This window comes from Monodelphis domestica, chromosome 1 (genome assembly GCF_027887165.1).
Source record: "Monodelphis domestica isolate mMonDom1 chromosome 1, mMonDom1.pri, whole genome shotgun sequence".
NCBI classification, from domain to species: Eukaryota; Metazoa; Chordata; class Mammalia; order Didelphimorphia; family Didelphidae; genus Monodelphis; species Monodelphis domestica.
The window spans coordinates 202,523,048-202,550,458 of record NC_077227.1 but is presented as its reverse complement, the minus strand read 5'-3'; the positions used below and the strand labels follow the sequence as shown (position 1 = coordinate 202,550,458).

The window sequence follows — 27,411 nt, the reverse complement described above, 5'->3', positions numbered from 1 at the left end:
CTTAACCTGGATTAAACCCTTACCTGTTATTATAGAATCAGTACTGTGTATTGGTTCCAATGCAGAAGAGTAGTAAGGGCTAAGCAACTGGGGTTAACAGGCTCACACAGCTAGGAAGTATCTGAGGCTAGATTTGAACCCAGTACCTCCTGTCTCTAGACCTGGCCTTCTATTTACTGAGACACCTTGCTGCCTCATCTTTTGTTTATAGTACCTTTTAACAAAATGTAATTTTCTTCTTTATCTCTTTTAATAAGATCAAATTTTGCTTCAGCTTTGAGATCATGATTGTTACTTCTGCTTTTTTTACTTTGGATGATAATAAATCTATCTATCTATCTAAATTCTGCTCCAGCCTTTTACCTTTACTCTTTACTTTACCTAAGCAGGTACTTACTACCCTGCCTCAAATGTGTTTCTTGTAAACAACATATATATATAGTAGGATTCTGGTTTTTAATACACTCTGCTATCTGCTTCCATTTTATGGGTGAGTTTGTACCATTCACATTCACAGTTATGATTACTAACTGTGCATTGCCCTCCATCTTATTTCTCCCTTTTGATCCTGCTTTTTTCCCTTTCACTGTGTTCCTCACCAGTGTTTCTGCCTCCTTTTAAAAAAATATTTTGACAACTGTATTTCAACATAACTGACTTTCTTTGTAATTCTATATATTTTATACATTTAAATATTTTATTCAAAGAAGTGGTTCATAAGTTTCACTAGCATGTCAAAGGAATCCATGACAGACAAGATTAAAAACCTCGCTCTAATTCAAACCTTTATTTTACAAATGAGGAAACTGAGTTGTACAGAAATGAAGTGACTTGCCCAAGACCACACAGATAATGCCAGAGTAGGGATTCAAACCCCTGCCCTCTGACTTCAAATCCAGTACTCTTTCCATGGCATAAAAGAGTCTTTTCTAAATTCCTTGTCTGAGATAGTCCGGTCATCCCTGCCCAGTAGTTGGCTAAGGAGGATAGAAGGCTCTTTTAGAAAAATTTCACTCTAAGCTTTTCCCTTTCTCCCTTCTCCCCAATGCTAGCTAATGGACAAGGTGCTAAAGCTGGCCCAGGAAAAACAAGCAGCCGAACTAAAGGCTCTCAAGGAGTCTGCAGACGGGTATTGTTGTTTTTTTAGTCATTTCAGTTGCGTCTGACTCTTTGTTGCTCCATTTGGGGTTTTCTTGGCAAAGTTGCTTGAGTGGATTACCATTTCCTTTTCCAGATAATTTTACATTATGGAGGATAGCTTGAGGTGGAGACACCTCAGGCTAGCTTTCCAGGTGGCAAAAATAGGTGCATTTGACTTATAGATTTAGGGAACTTAGAGATCAAGTCCAACCCCATGATTTTATAGATGAGGAGCTAAGTAAGGCACAGAGTGGTTATGTGACTTGCTCAGGGCCACACAGCTAGTACATGTCAGGAGCAGGATTTGAACCCAGGTCATCCTGACTCCAAGTCCAACAACTTCTACACTATGCATTGCCCCTTGAGGTCCTCAGACCACCCCTTTACTCTACCACCCACAACCCCTCTTTTGGCAGCAATACCAAAGAGATGAAAAAGAAGCTTGAAGTCAAGAGGCTAGAGCGGATCCAGGCCATGAGCAAGATCACTAGTGACAAGATGGCCCAGGAGAGGTGAGGGGGGAAGAACCAAGGCTCTGTGCCCTCATACATGGGTATTTATTCCCATAATCCCAACACCAGATCCCTTGGTCTTTTCTCTGACCAACCTATTGGTCCCATGGATGTTTCCCTTCCCCAAAGAAGCTCAGACCCACCTGTCCAGGACCTCCTTCCCCCACAAGAATTTCCCATTCACTTTTCCTATCTGACCCCTCTCCTAGGCTGAAGAGAGAAATTAACAACTCACATATACAGGAAGTGGTCCATATCATCAAACAGGTAAGCAGTTTCCAGTAGGAACTCTGTCTCGTGGGGCCCAAGCTTCCTCCTCTCCTAGCTGGAAGGATGGAGAGAGGGGCTAGGTCTAGTTGTCATTTAGGCATCAGTTTAGACATGTACCTCCCTTTTCCCTTCTCCAGGTGCATCTATAGGGAAGAAGTACTCAGAGTTTGCCCTTGTTCTGGGCCTGGTCACTGGGCTTGGGCTCAAGTGGTTGTCTGTTTTCTGGCCAGCTCTCCTGGGTGGGTGAGGGTATAGAAGCAGGTTAGAAAGCAGGATAAATCTCCCCAAAACCAGGGAATTAGGATAATGGAGTTTGGAGGAGACCCAAATGGGTCCTGCTGAGAATGGTGTTGACACTTCCTGAAATCTCCTTTTGGGTACCCCTCTTTCTGCCTAGATGACAGAGACTCTGGAGAGGCACCAGGAGAGGCTGGAAGAAAAGCAGGCGGCTTGTCTGGAGCAGATCCGGGAGAAAGGGAAGCAGGTGAAATCATTAGCCCTTATTCTACCCTTCTCTCTTTCCTGAAAGCTTTAACTTTGGGAGCCTTAGCTCAGGCATCCCAGAATTCGCCTGGCTATAGGGTACTGAGGGACACATGTCTGGGGCTCTAGGCTTTGGTAGGTCCAATTGGGCAGTCTCCCAGTTCGACATCAGTGAAATCATAGCCATGAGTAACTTTAAAATATGTATTTTTTTTATACTAGGCTATGCTCCCCACTCCCACTCTCTCTCATTAGAACCCTTTTTTAGAAGAAGGGAGTGTACGGTTAAGTACACCATATTAACCTCCTTGTCATATCTGGAAGAATAAGTCTCATTCTGCACCTGTAGTCCTTGACTTCATCATTTCTCTGGAGTCATGACTACACTGATTCAAGTTCCTTTCTGTGAGGTTTCCTGATATTGTTTTGGTCATTTTGTATATTGTTATCTTGGTTCTAGTTACTTTGTTCTACATCCATTTACTGAGATTTTTCAGTTTTCTGTGAATTAGAGAGAAAAAGAGAGAAAGACTAAGATAGAGTTAGAAAAAGAATATTCTGCAAAAACCAATCAATACCTTGACAAAGACCTAACAATGTATGCAAAGTTGGGATACCTGAGTGGCACAGTGGATAGAGCCTGGCCAGGCTTGGAGCCAGGAGGATTGGGTTTTAAATCTTGCTTCTGACACTTTTTAGCTACGTAATCCTGGACAAATCATTTAACCCCAATTCTCTAGCCCCCTTCCCACTCTTGTGTCTTGGAATTGATACTTAACTATCACTACTAAGACAGAAAGTAAAGGTTATTAAAAAAAACAAGCCAATATAGGCAATGTTCTTCACCCATGGTCCTCTTCACCTCTGTAAAGGGGTAGAGAATGGTATCCTTTCAATGCACTTCTTTGGAGACAAGCTTGTTCTTTGCAATTTTGCAACATTCATTTTCAATACTTTTGTAACTCTTCTCTCCATTTGCACTATTGTAGTCATTGTGTATCTCTGAATTCTTATTCTTCGTTCTTATGGAGCAATAATATTTTACCACACACACAGACCTCAGTTTCTTCGGTCATTTCCCTGTTACTTGGCACCCCATTTGTTTCTGGTTTCTTACTGCCATAAAAGGTGTTTCTATAAGTTATTTTTCTACACATTGGTATCTTCCTCTGTCTCTGCCTTGGAGTAAATGACCAGCAGTGTTCAGTTTATTCTGGTTGTTATGGGAGACCTCAAAAAGAAGGTTGGGGGGCTCCATCCTCTCCCCTGGCCATCCATGAACTCCTTTGAGGGATAGACAGTATGGGTAAAGTCCTTCATGGTTGGAGAAGGAGCTGGGGTGAGGAAGGAAGAGGGAGGGTCATTATGTGCCCTCTACCACGGTAGACTATTTAATATTGGTTTCCTTTTGGACTCCATTAAAGACTGCCCTTATCCGTTTAAGCCTGGGGCGCTGTTCTAGATCAAGGAGCTGGTAGGAAGATGACTCAGTTCCCTTCTTCCCGTGGGCTTCATGGTTCCAAAGGCCACGTCACTTGACATAGCATCCCTTTGTCCTCTGGGAGGCCGTAACAGGCTGAGACATGCCTTTTTCCACTGTCAGAACCCCAGGGGTAGGGAAGCGGGAAGTCAGGCAGGTGTAAAGTAGGGGCCTCCTTCCCCTCCCTCTCCGATCTGGACTCTGATCTGTGCTTTCTCTGCAGTTCCAGCAAGAGGCATTGTCTGAATATGAGGAACGCATGAAGGGCCTGGAGGCCAAAGTGAAGGAGGCGGTGAAGTGCTGCCTCAGTTTCCCCCAAGATGTCCACAACAAGAAGCCAGAGACACCTGGTGCTGTGGAAGAACCTTTGGAGGAGACATTGAGCCCAGCTGAGGCTTCTTCCCAGCTAGACAGCCGTCTCTAAAGTCTGATCTCCCTTCCTGTTCTGGCATGAGGGCAGGGCTCCAGCTAGGGAATGTGCCTCAAAACTGTGTAGCCTCCCTGAGATCCACCCATGTTCCTCTAACATAAAGGAACTCCAGAGAACGTGCCGGTTGGAGAGAAGGAGGGCTATTCTGGAGTCTGTCTATTCTACCTTGATTCCTGTTCTTTAGCCTCATCTAGAGTTTCTGACACTCAACTCTCAGGGTCAGAAGTCAGGGGGGCGGGGAGGGGTATGCCTCCAGGAGAGCCCCCTAGGAGTCTGATAGCACTGGTCAGGACTGGGAAAAAGACCATTTCTGACATGGGCAGATCTTGGGACCAACCCATCAGAGGAGCCAGCCTCTAGGATGGCTTATTAATTATGCTGGTGTTAATCTAAGTGCATATATTTGCCCTCACCCCTTTCCAATTTAACTTATCCCGATTATTGTCCATTCTCAAGGAAAATCCAAGATGACCTCTTCTAACTCTATCAACATCAGAACCAAACCCATAATTCCAGGGTAACTCTGGGCTCAGGATAAATCTTCCTAGTTAGGCAGAGCCAGAATCCACACTCTTGAACTCTCCTAAATTCTTCCTGGCCAGGAACTGTTTCAGACTAAGGATTCTTCCTAGGATGAGAGGATCAGATACCCATCTCTCCCTCCCACCTGCTGAGACAGGATGACTCAGGACTACCCTGCCTTTCCCTGGCACCTTTGTTTTATTAGAGTCCAGAAGACAGTTCCAGGATGACCAAGAAGGGTTCAAGGAACCCCAATGTCTACAGTCCATACAGTCCTCAGACTATTCTTTCCGCCCCCCCTATCCCCAGTCCTGAAGTTAACTAATGATAAGATTTAGGACCGTCTCATTCTTTCCTTTTCCTTCCCCCCTAACCCCAATCCCTCTCTATCCTTTCTTTCTCCTTATCTATGGACTTCAAGAAACTGCGCTAGAATATAGACCTCCAAGCCCCGAGATTATTCCTCCCTCCTCGCCTCCACAATCTCCATCAGAAAAAAAAAACAAAACTGCTTCTTGGGGGATGCACCGTATGGACAAATTGATTTGTGGTTAAAGGAGGGGCTGGGGTTGGGGAGAAAGAGAGAAAGGATGGCTGTTTGTCCTGTATCATTTCAAGTTATTTATTATTTGTTTTCTTTTTGACTCCATTAAAGACCTCTTTTATCTATTAAAGCCTGGGTTCTGTTTTAGATCAAAGGGCCACAGTAGAATGGATGACTCACTTGTGAGGTGGACTGGAATGTTCCTGATCAGAAGATACTTAATTCTCGACACCTCCTCCTTCTACCCCCAAACCTCAATATCTCCCTGTGCCCCTATATCTCTGAAAACCATCTCTATACTTTGACTCTCTTCCTGGGGGGAAGAGAAGGCCTCTTCCAGCTACCCCAGCAAGATTCTTTTCTTGGGGCCAATAGTGCTAAATACCTTTCTCTGGGTTGGGAAATAAAATTTACTTTTCCTTCCCCAAATATTTGTCACAACAAAATGGGAAGGAATCCCGATCCATGAAAGCCTTGGTTCTAAAGGAATGATGTTAATGGTGGGATTGGCAGCCATTTCCACCCTTCAAATCATACCATGATGATTGCTGTGGGCAATCTGTGTGTGACTGATTCTTCCTCTGTGTCCCCCAAGAAAGATGTCCAGGAAACAACTAGAAAATGGGCACAATTTTTCTAGTATCTCCAGACTCCTTCCCCATTCTAACTTACCTCCCTCGCCTTTATTAATTACCATTTTTTCTTGCCACTTCCCTCAGGACCCTATTCTCTCTTGGGGTCCTAGGATAATCAGAGGAACAAAAAAAGACCTTAAGGGACCTTACAAATCAGTAAGTCCAAGCACTTCAGAGTTTTTTTTTTTTAATTAATGAATTAGGAACTTTTTTCAATGACCAAACTTTTCTCTCTCCCATCTCCCCTTTTCCCATTAGTGGGGGAAAAAAAGAAAATGAAAACAGAAACCTTTGTAACAAATAAATATCGTTAAGCAAAACAACATTCTTATATTGGCAGTGTCAAAAAATGGATAACGTTCTGCATATTAGCCCATTACCTCTCTGCCAGGAGATGGTATTCTTCTTCTGCCAGGAGATTCTTCACTCCTGATCCTCCTTTATCATGCAATCTTCTTGGCTGAAATTGAGGACCAGAGAATGTCTTACTGAAGCTTATGCTAAGCTTAGCTTAGATTTGAACTCAGCTCTTTGCACTCAATAGCCATTGCCATCTGATTGAAAACTCTGTCTATGTATTAACCAACAAAAAAAGCCTTGTCCTAAAGGAATGATGTCAGTGGAGGGAAACTCAGATATTTCTACCCCTCAAATCATACCATGATGGTTGCTGTGGGCAGGCACTTGTTCTGCCTCCATGAAAGACCAGCCCTTCCTTGGAGAGCCCTGTGCTCTTCTGAGGTCTCTTAGCCTGGCTGGGGAGGGCTTATCCCAAGTGTGGTGAATGCCAGGAAGCCTTTGTTTTCTTGGTTTCCAGTTTCAGAGGATGCCATCAGCTGGCAGCACCTGGGGCACAGGAAAATACACAAACAAGGGACATTCCCTGGGGCCTTGATCTCAGGAATCCTGCCAGCCTGGATTGGATGCACTGGATGCACTGATCCCCACTGGTCCATTGACACCGACCTCCTTGCTATTCTTTAAACAAGCATGAGGTCCCCTGATGGGGCATTTCTTCCCTACTGGCTGTCCCCCACACCTGAAATTTTCTTCCTCCTCTGACTCCTGGCTATCCTGTTTTCCTTCAAGCCCCAGCTAAATGCCTGCCCTCTATAGAATGCTTTCCTGATCCCCCCCTTAATTCTAGTGCCTTCTTTCTGTTGTTTGTATGTTATTTCAGCTGTGTCAGACTCTTTGGGACCCCATTTGGGGTTTTCTTGGCAGAGATAATATTAGAGTGGTTTGTCATTTCCTTCTCTGACTTATTTGACAGATGAGGAAACTCAGGCAAAGAGGGTGAAGCGACTTGCCCAGGATCCCATAGCCAGGAAGTGTCCGAGTTCAGATCTGAGCTCAGATCTTCCTGACTCCAGGTCCAGTGCTCTCTCCACCATGCTACCCAAGTGCCCCTGCCCCTTCCCTCTGGAGATTACCTGCAGTTTGTCCTGTATCCATCTTGTTTGTATGTAGTTATTCATATTTAATCTCCAGTAAGTGAGTGAGCAGGATGCCTTAGAAAATATTCAGAGGGAATTCTGTAGGAGTAGAAACACAGAAGAAAAACAATTGCCTGATCACATGGGTCAATGGGGATACGATTGGAGTTACAAACCCTAAATGATCGATCACCCCAGTGCAAACATCAACAACATGGAAATAGGTCTTAACCAAAGACACATGTAAAACCCAGTGGACTTGTGCATCGGATATGGGGGGGTCAGGGAGGGGAGGGAAAGACCATGATTCTTGTCATCCTGGAAAAATGCTCTAAATTAGTCAATTAAATAAAAGAAAAATAAAAGAAAATAGGAAATATTTGGACAGTGAGCTTCTTGAGAGTCGAGACTGGCTTTTCTCTTCCTTTGTATCCCCAGGCCTGGTGCATAGTAAGTACCTACTTTTTATTGACTGACTCGCTCTAGTCCCTACAGTGCTACAGCTAATTGTCAGCTTTGATGTGATAGAGAGCATTGGACTTGGAGTGAGAGGATTTGGATTCAAATCCTCCCCACCATCACCAACTATGTAATCCTGGGTCACCTAACCCGTTGGCACTTAGTGTCCTCAGTTTTAAAGGGAAAGAAGGGGCAGCTAATAGCGCAACGGACAGAGTGCCAGGCCTGGAGTTGGGAAGTCCTGAGTTCAAATCTGACCTAGGACACTTCCTAGCTGTGTGACCCTGGGCAAATCACTTAACCTACATTGCCTAGCCCTTGCTGCCCTTCTGTCTTGGAATCAATACACAGTGTTGGTTCTAAGATGGAAAGTGAGTTTTTGTTTTTTTTTTTAACAAATAAATAACTAAATAGGGGCAGCTAGGTGGCACATCTGACAGAGAGCCAGGCCTGGAGTTGGGAGGTTCTGAGTTCAAATCCGACCACAGATACTTCCTAGCTATGTGACCCTGGACAAATCACTTAACCTCTATTCTGTCTTAGAATTGATACTAAGACAGAAAATAAGGGCTTCCAAAAATTTTTTTAAGGGAGGAGGAAGACTTGGACTAGCCTGGAAGTTAGTCATCAGCTCTTTTCCCTGGCACTGGAATCTGCCAAGTTCTAGGGGTGATTCTCTTCCACAGGCTTCTCCTTCCCGGGTCAGAAACCTCGGAGTGCATCCGCTGCAGCCCAGGGCTGGGGGAGCAGGTCCCGGGAGGGAGGGATCCCGACACGTGAGGCTGGGTCAGAGCATCTCTCTGTTTCTGGCTGGTGACTCAAGCGGTCTAAAGAGGTTGGAGAAAGGGGGCTGAGCCGAGGGAGGGAAGAACGGGAAGGCTGGCTCATGCTTTCCTTTAGCTCAGCCCTGGCAGCACCGACAGAGGCTCGTCTGGAGCGAGGCGGCCCCCAGTGCAGCTTCTCCCCGAAAAGCTGAGCCATTGGCCCGTTTCCATGGAAGAGGAGGGGGCGCAGATCTCTTTTGACCTCCTCTGTTCTACAGAAAAAGCGAAAGGCCCAGGGCTCATTAGGGTCCTTCCACTCTGGTGTTTGCACAACTAAACTTGCTCGCTGTCTGATTACAGAGGAAGGGATAGGGCGGGGGACCTCTCCCCCCCCCCATGTCAGACTATCATGACAGGGCCCGTAATATAATGGAGCTCAGGACCCTCGAGTTTTATTTCTAGCGGGAAAAGACAGAGACAGCCTGTCCCCTAGCTGCCTGGTGCCTCAGTTTCCCCCCTTGAACCAAAAGAAAGCTCCTCGCTCCCTCTCCCTGGTCCCACTGCGGATTAAGAAATCAAAGTGACCTTTGCTGACTGAATCTCCCCGCCCCTTGCCACGTGCCAGGAAGGCTCCAGCCTGACCCTCCCAAGCTGATACAGCATGGCAGGATGAGGGGGCTGGGTGAGAGAGCTGAAGAGAGAGGGGGGAGGGGCTGGGCCAGCCCCAGCAGACAGACAGACAGACAGATCGGCCGCTCTCTTCCAGCAGTGCCCCGGCAGCGGGGCGAAGAGGGACCAAGGGGGGAGGGCAGCGGGATGGGGGAAGGAGCTGCCTCTCCTGAGGCTCTGTCTCCTTGTCAGCGTTCTTCTCCCTTAAGCGACAGCTTCTAATTCCGGCTGTTTGTGCCTCTCCTCTGCTTTGTGCTAAAGGCTCAGCTTTTTTCAGCTCTGCTATTTCTTCTTGGTTCAGAATGTACCCACAGAGAAGTCAGAGCAGCCGGCTCTGATGTTATAGCCTTGGCCTTTGGGGCTGATGGCACTGCCAGGGGGGTGGGCAGAGTTGGGCCCTTCGGAACAAAGGATGCCTCAGACCATAGGATGAGACCTTGAGATCCTCCTCTTCTCCAGTTTGGCTTCCATACATCCCCAGGTAATGGGAACATAAGGCTAGGCACTCTCTTGCAGACCAAAAAGGAGGAGGAGCAAGAGCTCAGCAACAAGTCTGGCACAGGGGAAGGCTGGCTTCCGAGGCAAAGGTTCAGATCCCAGCTCTGCCATTGACTGCATTTTTAAAGCCTTACTTTCTTAGTAACAACACAGACAGAAGATCAAGAACTAGACAAAAAGGGTTAAGTGAATTGCTCAAGATCACTAGGAAGTGTCTGAGGTCAGATTTGAACCCAGGTCCTCCTGACTTCAGGTCTGGCTTTTCATCCACTATGCCACCTCCCAGCCCTCATTGACTATATTTGTAATGTTGGGGAAGTGAACCATTCTCTGGGCCTTTGGTTTCCTCATCTATGAAATGAGGGGCTTGGCTTAGGTGACCTCCAAGATCTCTTTCTCCTCTAACATCTATGACAAAGGAGACCAGAGCTGTCTGTGGAATCTGTGTATCATTGACTCTGTGTATGGTGGTGGGCAGCTCTCTGGATATCAGTGGGAAGGCTGGGCTAAATGCTCTTCCTGTTCTAAATCTATAGGTCATTAAACAGAGGAAACCAAAGATACTTGTGGAGTTCAGGGTCAGGCTCCTGGACACATTCCTTGTCTCCCTTCTTTGCCGTCCATGATAGGAAGTTGATATCTATTTCCTGCCAAAGTTCTTACTTTGCCTCCCTATCTTTACAATCTTGGGGGAATTCTTTATATCCTAGTCACCTATTCTCCAAATAGAGGATCTTGGACTAAGCCTTTAAGGTCCCCTCTGCACCCTAACTGGGTTGCATTGCTTAGCCTCAGAAAGCATCGGGCACATCACTTTATTTTACAAAGTGGGGTAGAGGGAGGAAATGAGACACAAGGAAGAGAAAAGGTAGAGGATCCCAGAAGCTTTGGTTCCAGTCTTAGGTGTGGATGAGAAAGAGGTGGGGTAGTGGGGCCTATTTCCTGTCAGAGTTCACTGCAGAGATCTCTCAAAGAGCCACTAATTTAGGATTTGCCCACAAAACTAACCCATAGCCCCCAGAGACACTGCCTGCACTGCTGTAGCTGAGGAAACCTCTGGTGTATAGGCACTCCACTTATTCTGCCAGGCTAAACCAGTTCTACACTTTGGGAACCTGAGGATTATCTCCAGGATGCTCTTCCTAGAAGAGGTGATGGAGGCTTTAAGAGCTATGGGATGCTGTGGTCTGAAAGTTAGTATATCACAATCACAGAATCTCTAAATTGGGAAGGACCTCATCTAGGCCAGCCCATACTATGCTCTAGAGCAGGGGTCCCTAATCTATGGCCAGAGGGCCACATGCGGCCCCCTAAGGCCATTTATCCAGCCCCCACCTCACTTCCAGAAGGGGCACCTCTTTCATTGGTGGTCAGTGAGAGGAGCACTGTATGTGGCAGCACCACAAAGCACAGCATCACTCATATACAGTGCTACTTCCAGTGACATAATCCTTTGTGTGGCGCCTTGTTCTGAGAGTAACTGAATGAGAACAAGGTGCCACCCAAAGGATTATGTAGCTGCACAATGGAAGATGTCAGCATGGTGAGCAGCAATCTGGGGGAGGGGATTCTGCACTGTGTATACTACTGCACCGTATAGTGGTGGCAGTGATGGGCCTGTGCAAGGTGTGAGAGACCCATCACAGCCAGCACTGCAGCCTCTGCTATCCCAGACAGAGGCATAAAGATTTGTTCATAGTTTTTTAATAGTCCAGCCCTCCAATGGTCTGAGGAACAGTGAACTGGCCCCCTGTGTAAAAAGTTGGGAAACCTCTGCTCTAGAGACTGGTAGGGGTAGGGAAGAAGGTGAGTTATCATAGCCTAGGTCAAATACTGAAAAAAAAAATAGAGAAAAATGGGCCATGTACATCAGTGCATAATTGCTCTAAAGCTTAAAAATGATCCCCTCCCATTTACTTCCTGACTAAAGTGCAAACAACTTAGTCTGGCATTTGAAACTCTCCAAATCTGGCTCCAATCTACCTTTCCAGAATCGTCTCTCACTATTCCCATTCCCATTCCCATTCTCAGTGCTCCAAGCCAAAATTGGAACTGTCACATTCTCAGACTGTCTTTTGAGGCCTCGATGACTCTTCTCATGCTTTCTCCCATGAAAAGGATCCTTTCCATGTTCTTAATCTCCTGTTGAATTCCTTTCTTTCTTCACTTAGTTTTTGTTGTTCAGTCATTTCAATCATGTCTGACTCTTTATCAACCCATTTGGGGTTTCCTTGACAAAGATACTGGAGTGATTTGCCATTTCTTTTGCCAGCTCATATGACAGATGAGAAATTGAAGCCAGCAGGTGAAGTGACTTGCTCAGGGTCACATAGCAAGTAAATGTTTGAGGTCAGATTTGAACTCATGAAGATGAGTCTTCTTGAATCCAAGCCTGGTGCTCTATCTACTGTGTCACCTAGCCTTTTGGGGGCTATAATCTATCTTTTTATTTTCACTTTCAAGTTCTTTCCTTCTTTCCTCCCAACCATTGAGAAAGCAAGAAATATGATTGCATTCTTTATTATTATTACATACTCACATGTGTCATGCAAAACATTTCCACATTAGCCATAACATGGTATATATATATATATATAATATGCATATTATATATATATATATTCTAATTCCCTATAAGAATGAAATTCTTTCAGGATAAGTATTATTTCTGATTTCATCTTTGTATACTGGACATAGTATCTTGTTCATAGTAAATGCTTAATAAATGTTTATCAAATTGAATTGAATCAGACGAATGTACATGCCTTTGGTGTTTTACCATCTGACAACACAGAAGAGTTGAGGAACATATCTTTGTGTTCTGGGACTTCCAAATCTTCTGGTGTTGAATTACTACAATTATACATGAAACCATGGGAAACTTAGAGACATGTTCTCCCACGAGCTCCAATTTGTCACACATTGTCCTAAGTCCAAACCCTTCTATGAGCAGAAGCTTCTTCATATTCTATTCCTTGTTTTCTGTTTCCACTCAGTATCTGTCCACTTTTTTAAATTGGAATTTCACCTTTATTATATTACTAAAGTAATGTTTACAACAGATTCTGGAATGACCATCCGGCACTATAATTCTGCAATTCTTTCTGCAAACAATGTATTTACAAATGTGTTTATTGACTTACACATAGCAATCTCAAAGTAACTATCAAAAATCTCCTCATCCATGAAATAGTTACAGAATGGAGGGGCTTTCATATCTCCCTTATCTCCCTGAAATGTCAGCCACTGACTAATTGGTCTCTTTATTGTCTTCCTAAAACACCTTGGGTTTTGTCACCTTTCTTCCCTCCACTCTGCTTCCCTGGAAAGCTTTCACAGGATCCTAGTTCAAAAAGTGAAAGGGAACAGAGAGGCCATCTAGTCCAACTCTTTCATTTTTACCGATGAGGTTAAGTGATTTATTCAGTGTCACACAGGCAGGTGTCAGAGGTGGAATTTGAACCCTGATCTTCTGATTCTAGAGCCAATGTTCTTTCCATTGTGTTTTCCACCTGTCCAAATCCTACCTATCCTTTAAGGTTCTTTTCAATTTTTCCCACCTCCTATAACTAATGGGATTTCTCCTTTCCCTTAACTGCTATAAACTCTTATTATCTGATACTTTCCTTTGATACTTGTACAGTTATAAAGTACATTTATACTTGTATATATTTTATCTCTCCACCTAGAATCTAAGTTCCTTGAGGACAGGTGAGGATATTTCCTTTGCCCCTCTACCTCTTTATATTTATCTGAGTAGTTAGGTAGTAATCTCTTAGGAGTCAGGGACTTTGTCCTTTGCCAAGTTCAAATCCACAACACTTTGGGAAGTAAATATTTGTTGTACTGAACGTGTGTCTTCCACAGGGCTGATACATCACGAAGTATTGTAACAGGCCTTTTGTTATTCCCTTTCTCCCATTCACAGCATGGGAAGAGGGGAGAGACAGAATGATAACTACATGCCAGACATGTAAATACAAATACTACATGCAAGCACGACAGTCCCTGCTCTCAAGGAGCTTGTATTCTAATGGGAGAAGATGACGCAATAAAAGGGAAAAAAAAACCCAGTGGTTTTGTTTTGCCACATGGCTAACAAGGAAATGTGTATTATATGATAATATATGTACAACCTATACCAGTGATGGTGAACCTTTTAGAGACTGAGTGCCCAAATGGCAACCCTCACACCACATGTGAGCCCCTGCCTTACCCCAGACAAAAGAGGGAGGAAGCATTCCCATTGGGCTGCTGGGCAGGGGGGTGAGTCATATGAGAAGTATCCTTAGGTGTGGTAGAGAAGGGGAGGGGAGCAGCCCCCTCCAGCACATGCACCATAGGTTCACCAACCTATACCATATTACATGCTTATTAGGGAGGGGGAAAAAAAGAATGAGACATACATTTTTAGAGATAGCTAATATGAAATTTTGTTTCCCTTGGCTAAGCATATTCTAATTTATTATATATTTATAACAACTTGTGTATATTACATTATTATGTTACATATTATCTTATGTTAAATATGTTTAAAATGGTAACTAAAGGAAATGGAGGGGCAGCTAGGTGGTTCCATAGATAGAGAGGCAGGCCTGGAGTAGGGAAGACCTGGGTTCAAAACTGGCCTCAGATACTTTATAGCTGTGTGACCCTAAGCAAGTCACTTAATTCAATTGCCCTTACTGCTCTTCTGCCTTGGAATTCCAATTAATTCTAAGATAAGGTAAGAGTTTAAAAAAAAAAGGAAATTGAAAAGGGCTGGGGTACTATGAAAGGGGCAAGGTGTTATGGGACAGGTCTTCAAGGAGGCCTAGACCCCAACAAAATAAAGCAAAAGCTGACAAAAGAGCCAGGGACTCATTGATTGAAGTCCAGGTTATTAGTGAAGAGAAGGTGGAAGTTATGACCCAAGTTATGACATTCCCATTCTCCTGCTGGCTGTCAAATCTTTTCAACTCCTGGACAGAACCTAATTTGGGAGCAGGATAACTGGTCTCTGTACTTTTGCTTTTCCAGTTTTCCTGGGTACGAGTGTGTATTGGAAGCAAGTTTGGGTTCAGAGAGTAGGTAAAAGGCTATCCTTCCCACTTCTATTCCATCTTCTTCTCCTTGTCTCCCCTCTCCCCGCCTCCCCCAGATGCTTTCTTCCCCAGACAAAGGCTGGGGTTGGGGAGAAAAGGGGAGGATTCAAGGCGACATTTGAGCTTGAAGGGCTGCTTTTCCGTTCCACCGGGAGGATGGGTGATGGAGGGGGAGGGAAACTGGGAGTTCTGGATTCATTCTGCCTCACTTCCTTGAGTGAGTCACTTGTGGATTCTGCTTAGCTCCCTTCCCCTCCCTGACCCTCTTTCAACGAAGTGTGGAAAGCAGGGATTAAAGTGTAGGGTCCTAGAAGCTTGTAAGGAACCCAGGGTAGCAGGAGTTCCCTGGGAAAGAGGAAGCATCTTCCCTGTCTTCTGCAGCCTGTAGAGAGCCTGTGCCTTTGGAGGAAGGTCTGGAGGTGTTCGGGTTGGAAAAGGTGTTGGAGGACCTAGAGCTGTGGGAGTGACTGTAGACGTGTGCCCGCCTCAGCTTGTGGCGGAGAAAACCACTGAGTGTGTCGCTTTGGGTGTTAGTGTGCCTGTGTCGGCAAGCCTGCGCGTCTATGTGATTCTGGAGATGCCAGTCGACGACTCCGCTTGGAACGCTCGCAGGCGTACAGAACAAGCCCCTTTTCTTTTTTCTTCTCACCTTCCCTTCTCCCAGCAGTCCTTAGGCTCTCCGCTCTTCTCATCTCTATCGCTGACCTGTCATAAATCCCAGGGAACTAGCTCTCCCCTCCCGTGGTTTTTCTGCTGACCGACGGCTCGCTCTCCTGACATTCCCAGTACTGGGGGGGTGGGGGGGGGTGGGTGGGAGATCGCTTGAGGAGCTCTCCCTCTCCCCCCAGTCTGGAGGATTGGTCCAGCCACTGGAGGGTGTCTGAGCTGCAACCCCTCCTCCTTTCCCCTCTCCCCAGGCCCTCGGAGAGGGCAGGCGAGAAGCATTGAGGGGGTGGGACTAGGGCGCCCTGCAGCGCAGGGAGAGGGGCTGAGACTCTGGGATCGGGGATTGGAGCTGCTCAATGCCAGTGGCCCCCCACGAGTTGCACCCGCCCCCCGCCCCCGGTTTCATTGCCGCCGCCTCAGCCCCAAGGGAGAGGGAGGAGTCGATCCTCCGCTCTGATCCCCCAGTGGGGCGCTGGGGCGCCTCTGTCTCCCTGTCCCGGAGCCCTCCCTGAGTTCTAGAGGAGACATCAATTACCATGGAGAGTCTGAGCTACCCCAACCCCTGAGGCTATAAAACCTGGCCTCCCGGCGGGGCAGCTTCAACTGCTCTTAAGCCAATTAATCCCCCGAGAAACTGGCACCCCAGCGCACTTCTCTCCTTCCCCACCCCCCCGAGTGGGAGGAAGAGCGGCGGCGGCGGCGGCGCCAGCAGCCTAAGGAGCAGCGCTCCCCACCAGCTCTGGAAGAGATCCCATCGCCTCCACGGTTGTTTCGGCAGGGGAGCTAGGGAGGCTGAAACACCAGACGCGATCACCTGGATAGCTGAGAGAGGGCCCCCAGGTATGGGATTGGGGAACACCCAGGGGCAGGAAGAGTAGTTGGAAACCCCATCGGGGGAGCCCAGGACCTGTAGTTACCGTCTAGTGGACAGCTAGGTACTGACTCCAGGGAGCAGCGTGGAGCAAAATATCCAAGCGTGAAGTCCGGGAGCAAGAAGAGCCTGGAACAACAAGCAGCAGGGACCCCAGAGAAGGGCGTCAGCTTCGTGGGAATTTCGGGATCTGAGACTGGCGTCCTTAGGACATCTGGGCGCCAAGCCCAAGACGCAGGTGCAAGAGCCCTGGTTCAGAGCCACCTACACGTGGAGCACAAGAGCAGCTCTGAGCCCCAGCAGTCTATTGGTTTTCCTGAGTGAGGCCCGAGATAGCTTCAGGAAAGTGGAACTCACTCCTGAGGCGCAAGGCCAAACGCAGTTGAGGGGACTCGGGCGATGCTGAAGCCAAAGGATCTGTGCCCTCGGGCGGGCACTCGCACTTTTTTGGAGGCTATGCAAGCTGGCAAGGTGCATCTGGCACGTTTTGTCCTGGATGCCTTGGACCGTAGCATCATCGATTGTCGGGCGGAGCAGGGGCGCACGCCACTCATGGTGGCTGTGGGGCTGCCGGATCCCACGCTCAGATCCCGCTTCGTGCGGCTGCTGCTGGAGCAGGGCGCGGCCGTGAACCTTCGAGATGAGCGGGGCCGCACGGCTCTGAGCCTGGCCTGCGAGCGCGGCCACCTGGACGCCGTGCAGTTGCTGGTGCAGTTCAGCGGCGACCCCGAGGCGGCCGATTCGGCAGGCAACAGCCCGGTGATGTGGGCCGCCGCGTGTGGCCACGGCGCTGTGCTCGAGTTCCTGGTGCGCTCTTTCCGCCGCCTTGGCTTGCGCCTCGACCGCACCAACCGCGCCGGCCTCACTGCGCTGCAGCTTGCGGCTGCCCGAGGCCACGGCCCTTGTGTCCAAGCGCTCACAGGGCCCTGGGGCCGTGCTGCGGCTGCAGCAGCCGCCCGCGCGCGGGGCTCTACCTCGGACAGTCCCCCAGGACGGCCCAGCGCTGCTCCCAGCCCTGAGCGTCGTCGGCCTAGCCCCCGCCGCCTGCCGCGGCCCCTTCTGGCCCGCTTCGCCCGGGCAGCTGGTGGCCATGGGGGTGAAGCCGGGTCCGGGGGCAAGGGCTCGGGCCGACAAAGATCGTTTGGCAACGAGCGGCCAGAATTTGGCCGCAGCATGAGCTTGGCGCTGGGCTCGGTGACCGAAGAGGAGGCTGCGCGGGTCCGAGCAGCAGCTCAGCTCCCCAGGTCAAATTCTCCCCAGGCATCGGGCACCGGAAGGTGGCGCTCTCAGGAGCTCCTGGAGGGCAAAGCTCTGACCCTAATCAAGGCTCCTGGTGGGCTCACCCCCCATCCTGAGGGTGGCCCCGGGAGAGGCCGTCTCGGTCTGCGCCGCCGTTCTACTGCGCCGGACATCCCCAGTCTAGTGGGGGAGGTGCAAGGTTCAGACAGCGGGCTGGAGCAGGAGCCTGACTCGCTGCCCCTCTCTCTGCCTGGCCAGCAGATCCCTTGGCAGGAGGGTACCGAGGCAGAAGCAGTGGTCTTGCAAGCTCAGCGGTGAAGAGGCCCCAGGGCACTTCATCAAAAATTCCCCCAACCCATATTCTCCTGTGCAGGGCCCACGCAACAGCCCAGTTCCCTTTCCCTATTGACCCTCTCATTTCTTCATGGGCCGAGTTGCCCTTTCTAACAAGACCATCCACGTTTTCTATAGTCCCCAGGTCTGCTTCTCCATCCCTGGCATCCACCAGAGTAGCCAGAGAAGCCATGGCCTCTGAACAGTCTCTCTGAGGGGCTTGCACTTTTTGCCTTTCCTTTCCTCCCATGTCCCATTGGTCCCCCTTCTTTTGTATTTCTTCTAGATTTTCCACTTCCATCCAGTGGGCCAGCTCTCCCTTTTTCTTGTCTTACCCTTGCACTAAATGCAAGGAGAGGAAAAACTGGTACCCAATAGATCAGGACCCTGAGAATGAAGGTGTCTTTGCTGGTCTTAAGCCTGATAGTGAGACCTAGAATCAGATGGTTAAGCCTGAAAAAGATCTTAGAGTTCATTTGCTCCAACCTGTTCATTTCATAAATGAGACGGCCAGGGCCCAGAAGAAATTCAGTGACTCTCTCAAGGTCATACAGGAAGTGACAGAGCCAGAATCAAAGTGAGAGCTCTTTATTCCCTAACCCAAGACTTTCCCATTTCACCTTGCTGCTTCCCCAGCCTTTAGTGCTCAATTTCTGCCAACAATAGAAGTGTCAGTCTGTTCTCTGTGCTGCAGCCACAGCATCTTGAGGGATAGGAGAATGCCTTCTCTGGATACTGGCAGCCATCTGCCCCAAGGGATTGCAAACTTACTCCAGGTATGTCTGTGGCACAGTCCTTTCTCTTCCCACACCAATAGTGATGGTGCCCCAGTGCCAGGGCAAGGGGGAAACAAAAGGGTGGTCCAGAGACCTTCCTGAATTCTGTTATTTATTCTGAGTCTTTGAGGGAAGAAAGCTATGTCTTAAATGATTATGAAAGAGCATTTTTTCCCTCCAAAGGCAGTTCACTAGGAATGAAACACTTGGTCAGGAGTCTTTACTATTTTAACTTTAATGTTCCCTATACCATAGGAACATAGGTTTAGAACCCCAAAGGATCTAGGTGTGGTCAACTCCCCCCATTTTATAGATGAGGAAACTGAGGCACAGGCTGAGTAGCTACTGAAGGGAGCCATTGGGGAAAACAGCTAAAGCCCTTTCAGTTTCCATTGGATCTGAATTTTGTTTTTGAGGTAATGGAATCCCAAGGTTTATAAAGTTAGCCTGCTCTTTGTATTCCTGTTTCCCCACATCTTCCACTTCACTATTTCCACTTATTTCTAAGATGCTTAAAGGAGGACTTAGTGCTCCCCCACTCCTGTGCCCCCACTTCCCCCTCTCTCACCATGTGCACAGAAGGTGTTCTCCGAGGTTTGGGTTTCATTTCTTCATTTCCCTTCACTTTCAAGTCAGCCCCATTTGGAGGCTTTGTACATCCAGCAGAAAGCAGCAGGCCTGATTTGAGGTTTCAGAACCTTGACAATGTCTCTCTAAATAGAAGCTCGGTGAGGGAGATAATTGACTGAAGTGTTTGTGATGTTAAACTAAGAAGCAGCGAAGCTCGGAGCCCACACTAACTGCAGGTCCCCGGTTAAATTACATCCAACTCTCGCAAGAGCTGGAAGGAAGCTGCTCCAAAGTCTGCAGCTCCTAGCTGAGCTCTAGATGGAGGGCAGAGCAATGACGGATGCTTGGACTTGAATCTCGCCAGGGAACCTGGTGGTTATGCCATTCGGACCCCCACCTAATCACCACCCCCGTGGGAGGTGGTCCAATTTCAGGCCCATTACCTACACATTAGTGAGTCAGAAGCAACTGCCAAGAAGTGGTTAAAAGGTTCTTTCTTTCCTCTCTCTCCTCCCCCGTCCTCCTTCCTCTTCCTTCCTCCCTCTCTCCCTCCCTCCCTCCCTCCTCACCCTCTCTTTCTGTTAGCCTAGACTGGTGTGCCTGCGTTTCTCTGCAGGCGCTAGGACCCTGCGGAAGCTCAAGAGCTTCAGAGAGACTTTGCTGATGGAATTTTTGTTACCAGGCTGAGGAGAAAGGTTGGTGGGTGGCTGGGGGTGGGCGGGGGCGGCAAGGTCTTTTTCTGACTACAGATTTGGGAATACAAACTCCACCCTTGGGTTGGGATTTTGAGAAAGCTGTGCTTCCGTGGAGAGCGTGAGCTTTTCGCCCCAGGGCTTCTGGGGTGGCAAATTGTCACCAAGAAGAAATTCCTGGAGGAGGGAAAGGAGATGCTGATCTCTCACCCTGAACCGGCAGAAGGAAAGGGGTTGAGGAGGCATCCTCTGTGTTGATCCTTAACTTCTCCTTGCCCCCTGGGCTCCAGTGACACTTGGGGAAAGAGAGCCGGGTCTACTTTCCAAAAGGATGGCTTCCCTCCACTCCAAAGACCTTCTGATGCTCTGTCCAACCAGAGGATACGGTCTCCAACAAGGTGGTCCAGCCCAACCTTAGTCTGCCCCACCTGGTCCCACTCAGGATCTGATCTCTGATGCCCCCTAGCGACTGCCATGTTCCCATTCTCTGCTTGGCCCAAGATTCTAACCTGGTTAAAGATCTGGAAGAATTGGTCAAAGAGTGTAGGGGCAGAGCTGGAAGGAACCGTAGAGGTCATCTAGTCCAGCCTCCCCCATTTTACAGCTGAAGAAACTGAGACCCAAAGAAATAAAGTGGTGGTAAATGACAGGGCAAGGATTTGTACTAAGGCTCACTCCAAGGACTTTTAAATAAACTCCATCATGCCCCCCCCCCCATGTCTTAATGCCCACCAATCCTTTTTTTCTATTCTTGGGGAAGGGGAGGGGGTGTCATCCAGCTACTTGAAGACATTTTGTTGTGGTGAAATGAGGGCTAAGAGAAGTCCTTTTTATTAATCTTTTTTGGGGGGGGGATGTAGCAGCACAGAACCTCTGACAGTGGCATTCTCTGCTCCTCGATAGTTCTTGTCCTCCTCTAAAAGTCCAACACATCAGCTTCCCTTTCTGGAGTGTTTCAGGTTGGAGAATGTAGTTCCCCATTCAGTTCTGTCCTCTAAAGTTGGGGTCTCCAGCTCCTCTCCCCTCTTTCCCACCTCGAAGTTTGTCAGCTTCTCTTTAGACCTTGGATCTGGCTCAGAATGGTCTGAGGGGGTGGCAGAATCATGCTGCTCAGCTGCAAACTGCTTCCTTCTACTACTTGCTTGCTAAATTGCTCTCTTTTTGACTGCTGAATTTTCATATGTAGTGCAAGAATACCATTTTGGGGGCTCATCTTTAAAACCCAACTAAGCCCAGGCAAGTAGACGGGCCAGGAGCTGACCCAACGTTTCCCAGCATAGCGGACATGTAGCTTTTGGGTCAAATGTCACCTTGGCCTTGATTGGGTAAACAAGAGAGGCTGCTAGGCTCATCGGGTTGCCAAGAGATTGTCTGATGAAAGTAGTTTCTCAAAAACCACAGCAGGTCCTTCCTGTGTGTACATAACGGTGTGTGGGGCAGATGTGTGTATCTTCCTCGTAGAACACATATGGCTGGCTGGCTGGCTGGCGTGCTTTCCCTCCGGCTTTGAGCTCCGGCACAGCCCCGCTTGGAACTTGTCAAGGTCACCAGTTTGGCATCCAGAATCTCCCCTCTCTGCCAGCCAAAGGGTTCCAGACTGGAGCTAGACCATCTCCCTCACCCTCTCTCCTTTAGGGCATCCTTCCCAAACTGCCTGTCTTCATGTAGGCAGGTGGCTTCCCCAAAATGGTTTTGCTCTCCAGACAGACACCACTGTTTTCACTGTAAACTAACCCAAATCCCTGAGGCTTGGTGTCCCAACATGGTTCTAGGTAATGATCTGTCTGTGAGGCTAAGTAACTCATCCATATCCTGCTGGAAGAAGAGGCTGTTTTGTAGAAAGAAGATGGACTCGGAATCATAGTTAATAAATCCAGTATTATTCAACTGGGGGAATTGGGCTGTTTTGTTCTGTTTTGGCTCAGCTGCTACAAAGGAATCTGCTGGTTACTTGTGAAGAGACAAATAGCCCTCTTATTAACACTCCTCGGGTGTTACGTAAGACCAAGCTCACCCAAGGGGTCTCCTTGCTAGGGCTGCTGTTGTCGGTGTGGGGTGCAGAGGGAGAGGGGAGGTTTGGGGGGCTCTCTGACCCCTGGGTCCCTGGGAAGTGTCTGTGAAATCTTGGGGGGGATCAAGGAAGGACAATTTCATTGTGAGAAGGGACCTTAGAAGTGATAATCATGTCCAAATAGGTTATGCACCAGGAAATAGCTCCAGATCTTTCCTGAGGGTGAAAGAGCTTGTTTAAGGTTCCTCCATGGCACAGCCAAGACTGGAAATGAGCCCAGTCCAAAAGAGAACAGTTTTTGCTGAGCCGTTATATTTCTCTGAGTCCACTCACTTTACCTTTTGGTTTTTGCCCCAATCCCAAGGTGGAACACTCTCCTGCTGATAGGGTCAGGAAGACCTGGGTTTGAATCCTGCCTCAAGCACAGTATGACCCTGGGCAAGTCAATTAACCTCTCAGGGCCTCAGTTTCCTGATCCACAAAATGGGGGAATTGAGTTGGATGGCCTGAAAGGTTCCTTCTAGCTCTGAACTGTGAGTCTATACACAGAGAGGACTTCCTGAGTTAGAAAGATTAAATAATTTGTCCATGGCCACTCAGACATTGTTAATATTAATAATTATTAATGTTAATAATAAAGAATTGTTATAATTATAATTAATCTAATAAAGTTGTTAAAAATAATATACTTAAAATAATAATATTAATAATAACTTTTATGTGGCACATATTCTATTCCAAGAGCTTTACAAATATCATCTCACTTGTTTCTTAGAACACCAAGATGGGGGCATCACAGTGTATTGAGAGCCCGGAGATGGGAGGTCCTGGATTCTAATCTGGCCTCAGATACTTCCTAGCTGCGTGACCCTGGACAAATCACTTAACCTCCATTGCCTAGTCCTGACCACTCTTCTGCCTTGGAATCAATACACAGTATTGATTCTAAGACTGAAGGTAAGAGTTTAAAAAAACAAAACAAAACTCCAGGAGATAGGTGCTATGTTATTCCTATTTTATAGATGAGGAAACTGAAGTAGACAGAGGTTAAGTGACTTGCCCAAAGGCACACAGCTAGTAAGGGACCAGATTTTAACTTTGGTCTTCCTGACTTTTAGGTCCAAGGCTCTAGTCATTGTCTTCATTGTTATTATCCTCCTCCTCCTCCTCATCATCATAAAGCACTTACATAGCATTTGCCATGTGCCAGGCGCTAAGTTAAACATTTTTCAAATACCTCATTTGATACAACAATCCTGTGAGGTAGGTGCTATTATTATCCCCATTTTACATATGATGAAACTGAGGCATATGGGGTTAAGTAATTTGTCCAGCATTCCATAGTTAGTACCTGAGGCCAGAACTGCACTCTGGCCCTTCTGACTCGTGGCTCAGTGCTGTAGCCACTTAGCTGGAGAGCCACCTTGAAAATAGAATATTAGAGGCAAGATCTGAACTCTGATCTAGGCTACCCTTTTTACTATGCCCTTTGTCAGAGCTTTTCTCTTAAAATAGCCACATTTGTTGGAAACATAAGACCAGACCAAGGCAGGAAGAGAAACACCCCCGTGACTTCCATGGTCCTTCTAGCTCTAGAGCTAGTGGGCATTGATGGGGAAAGGGCCAGGGTTAGACAGCCACCTGCCAGAAGAGCCAGCTCTCTGCACAGTGCTATGGCAAAATTCACCTCCCTGCTTGGCTCTCCTGACCTGGGACTCGACTACTTAGGGGAGAGATCCTTAGATAGTTCTTTCCTCCCAGGGGCCTGGGGCAGGTCATTCACATTCTGTCTCCCTCGGTCATTGTTCAAATTTTAGATTCACGTTAGATGATGAAACTCTTCTGAGGTCGACGCAATTTAAGGGAGAACAGATAGGGAGAAAAGGAGGCACCATGTATGTCTACCTTTGTCTCTGACTGCTCCTGGGCAGCCCAATGGCAATCCAATTTGTCTCTCCAGGAAAATGGAAAGCACACAAGCTTTGAACTTAAGAACACCCATTTTAATTTAAAACAGGAAACAAGTGCAAACAATTCACAAAAGTTCTTTAGGAAGGATGATCAGTTTCCAATTCTGATCTTTAAAAAAAAAAAAGGACTCTCATTTTTGCCCCAAATCAGGTTATTGGGAACACTGGGATCAGAAAATCCCTTCTGGTTGGGGAGTGGAGCAGAGAAAACTGTTTCTTGGAGATCCCTCTCTTCAACAGCCCTGATGATGGAGAGGAGAAGGAGCTCCTAACCTGGTACTGTGCTCTCATATTGGTATTTATTGAATTAAATCAAAAGGCCCAAGGAAACAGAAGTAAATTGTTCTGAGAGCCTCTTCCCTGGGATGGTCTTCACGAAATGTTCAAATGAGACCTTGAAGGCCAATTCAGCTTCCTGAGGCCTCCACTGAAACCTCCAGTGGAGAGTTGAACCCTGATGGTTTAGCTCCCTGGTGGGGTGGAGCAAGAGGTTCCATTTGTGAAATCCAATGACCCGACCCTTGCTTTCTGACACCTCCTGTCTCTGACCATCTGAAGTCCAAGGGTCCTCCAGAAACAGAAGGACCCACTTTTGAAAGGATCCCAAAGGTTGGTTCACCTCGCCTCCACTAGGCTGAAATGCAGATGCACCAGGAACCTAGCTTGGTCTTAGAAACTGGGCAGGCAAAGAGGAAGAAATCCCTTAATAAAATTATCTGGGAATGAGTATGGGGCTGGACTTATTGATCCTGGCTTTGGGTCTAACAAAGGCTCCCTGATTGCTTCCTCTACCTCTTAGAGGGAGTTATCCCTTTGTCCCAGAGGACATTCTCTCCTGAGACAGAGTTTCCTACTGAAAGTATTTTCTGTTTTCAAGTGGAATTTCGTTTCAGTTTCTGGCTCAAAACCAGAGCAGCACCCAGATTGTAGGGGAAGATGTATGCTGAGCCAGGAAAGAGATTTAGGTAAGATATCCATGCCCTTCCCCAACTCCTGCCCCCAAGAAGTGGGATGTAAGGGGGGGAAATAAATCTTCTGCTTATAAAATCTTTCCCTCAACAAGCTTCTCCCAGAGACACCTGTGATTTTCTGTCTGGTGGGCATAAAGCACAAGGGTTTGGTGTAATGGTCTTCAGGAACAACTGGCTCTCACCTTGGAGCTCGGTGGGCCTTGTCTAAGACTATTCCAGTCTTCAGGGCTCCTCAGAAGCAGTTCTGTACAAAGAATGGGATGTATATTGGAGTACCGGAGAAGTCCCCAAATGTCATCCTGCCAAGGTTGCCCCAGTCATCCCAAAGGCAATGAGCGTCTCTCTTAGGACACAGAGGGGGAAAGCAAGGGGGGAAATGCTCGTCGGCACATTGGACCAAAGGGCAATGGGTCCCAGATGGGCAGGGGGATCATTTCACATTCAGTCTTTGGAGAAAATACTGAGAGGAGGCAGGCACTGTTCCTAGCCTTGCCCGGAAGGCTGCTGGTGCTCCCTGTATCTGGGGTCGCCGGTGGACTCCGACGTAGGCTCAGCAGGTAGAGGTTCGCTTTCGGTAGAGCTGAATCAGAGGCACCAGACACTCGGGCAGCCCCGTCTGCAGCAGGAAGGGGTGGTCTAGCAGCTCCTGCGCAGTCGCTCGATCCAGGGGGTCTCGAATCAGCATCCTCTCCAGGAAGTCTCGCAGCACGGGGGAAGCCTGAGGGGATGGAACAGAGAACAAGCACAGGATGGTTGACCTAGAAGACAGAGGGACCCTAGGAGCCATCGAGTCCCTTTTGCAGGTCTAGGGAGGTCAGGTGAATTGCCCCAGTGGCAGGGATGGGACATTAACCCAGCTCCCCCGACTCCAGCCAGGTGCTCCATCCACAGAGCCATGGCGACCTCCTGAAGTTGAGAAGATTCAAATTCAGATACTTACTAAATATGACTCCAGGCAGGGCAGTCTCCTCTGCCTCGTTTTCTTCCACTGTAAATTGGGAATAATAGCAACAGCTACCTCCAGGGTTGTTGTGAGGATTAAATGAGATCTAAAAGCACTTAGACAGTGCCCGGCACATAATAGGTTCTATTCGCCTTCCTTATTAAGACAGAGTTTGACAGTCTCTACTTCTTTGCTTCCTAGGCTCAATGTCAAAAGTCCAGGAGCTTCCTGAGGTCATCATATCCCTTTGACTAGAAGATGCTCCCTTAAAATGAAATCTCATCCAAAGGAAAAAACACCCCCCAGATATTTATTGAAAAAAATACACAATTATTGTATGAACATACATTTATTTGGGATGTTTGAAATATTTAAACTATTTCTCCAGCGAGGACTCCTTGATCTGACTCTGACATATGAGTCAGAGGACCTGGGTTTAAATCCTACCTCTGCAATTTATTATCTGTGTGGTGTCGTTCAGTTGTGTCTGACTGTGACCCTTTTTGGGGTTTTCTTGGCAGAGATACTGGAGTGGTTCGCTATTTCCTTCTCCAGCTTATATTACAGATGAGGAAACTGAAACAAGCAGGGTTAAGTGATTTTCCCAGGGTCATACTGCTCTTAAGTGTTTGAAGTTAGACTTGAATTTGGGTAGGCCTCGCTCCATGTCTGAGAACCTGCCATTTTGGCACCCTCTCATGCTATCTCTGTGACCTTGGGCAAATTACTTCCCTGGATCTCAGTTTCTTCTTTTATAAAATGAGGAAGATGGGCTAGATGGGTTCTAAAGTCCTCCTCCAAAGATCTATAATCCTATGTATGCCTTTTCTTTTGTTATTTTCCCCCTGTCAAATAAATAATTCTCTGATTTCTTCATCTTCATTACACTTATTTATTGACTATTCAACTTGTATGAGGAGTGATTATAAGACATAATCTTCAGAAAAATATATAAATTTCAGAAAAAATAAGATATAATCTTCAGATTTGGGGAAGGGCGGGAATTACTACCTATCTTCAGACCAACAGAATATTTTCTGCACAAGGGAACAGCTTTGGGGAAAGTGTTGAGCCCTTTGCTGAATATATATCTGAGAAGTCTGGAGCTATGGGAATCCATGGGGAGACACAGCCATCCCATCATCTGATAGGGGTACTCCAGTATGCCGGAAAGGGCACTATAAAGGATACTAAGGAATTGGGAGCCCTACTATCGAGACCTGGACCCACCAGAGTCCCTTTCTGAGCCTGGCTGTTATTTAACCTCTATGAGATTTTTTTTAGATTTTTGTTTTATAAAATGAGAGTAAGAATATAATGCTTACTAACTTCACAGAGTTGTGGTGAAGATGGAATGTTAACATAGTGAAAGTGCTTTAGCAAACAAAACACGACACCAAGAGAAGCCATTAATATCATTGAACCTAGATCAATGGTTTGGAT

At 47.3% G+C, this 27,411-nt stretch overlaps 3 protein-coding genes across 7 annotated transcripts in view; 2 read left to right on the top strand and 1 right to left on the bottom strand.

The window, feature by feature from the left end:
- PLCB2 (phospholipase C beta 2) overlaps nucleotides 1-5,511 on the top strand; it is a 41,410-nt gene extending 35,899 nt beyond the window's left edge. The window contains exons 28-32 of the mRNA XM_001380986.3: nucleotides 1,053-1,129; nucleotides 1,557-1,652; nucleotides 1,862-1,919; nucleotides 2,320-2,406; nucleotides 4,109-5,511. Of these exons, the coding sequence (XP_001381023.2) occupies nucleotides 1,053-1,129; nucleotides 1,557-1,652; nucleotides 1,862-1,919; nucleotides 2,320-2,406; nucleotides 4,109-4,309 (519 nt within the window). The 3' untranslated portion in view covers nucleotides 4,310-5,511. The remainder of the gene's footprint in view (nucleotides 1-1,052; nucleotides 1,130-1,556; nucleotides 1,653-1,861; nucleotides 1,920-2,319; nucleotides 2,407-4,108) is intronic.
- An 8,414-nt stretch (nucleotides 5,512-13,925) lies between these two features.
- ANKRD63 (ankyrin repeat domain 63) lies at nucleotides 13,926-21,966 on the top strand. The gene has a single exon (XM_007480041.2). It carries the CDS (start codon nucleotides 16,863-16,865, stop codon nucleotides 18,018-18,020), a length of 1,158 nt encoding a protein of 385 aa, XP_007480103.1. The 5' UTR covers nucleotides 13,926-16,862; the 3' UTR covers nucleotides 18,021-21,966.
- Nucleotides 21,967-24,065: 2,099 nt separating this feature from the next.
- PAK6 (p21 (RAC1) activated kinase 6) overlaps nucleotides 24,066-27,411 on the bottom strand; it is a 101,193-nt gene continuing 97,847 nt past the window's right edge. For all 5 annotated transcript variants that reach the window (XM_056810259.1, XM_056810261.1, XM_056810260.1 and 2 more), the window contains one exon: nucleotides 24,066-25,743. In XM_056810259.1, the coding sequence (XP_056666237.1) occupies nucleotides 25,576-25,743 (168 nt within the window). In that variant the 3' untranslated portion in view covers nucleotides 24,066-25,575. The remainder of the gene's footprint in view (nucleotides 25,744-27,411) is intronic.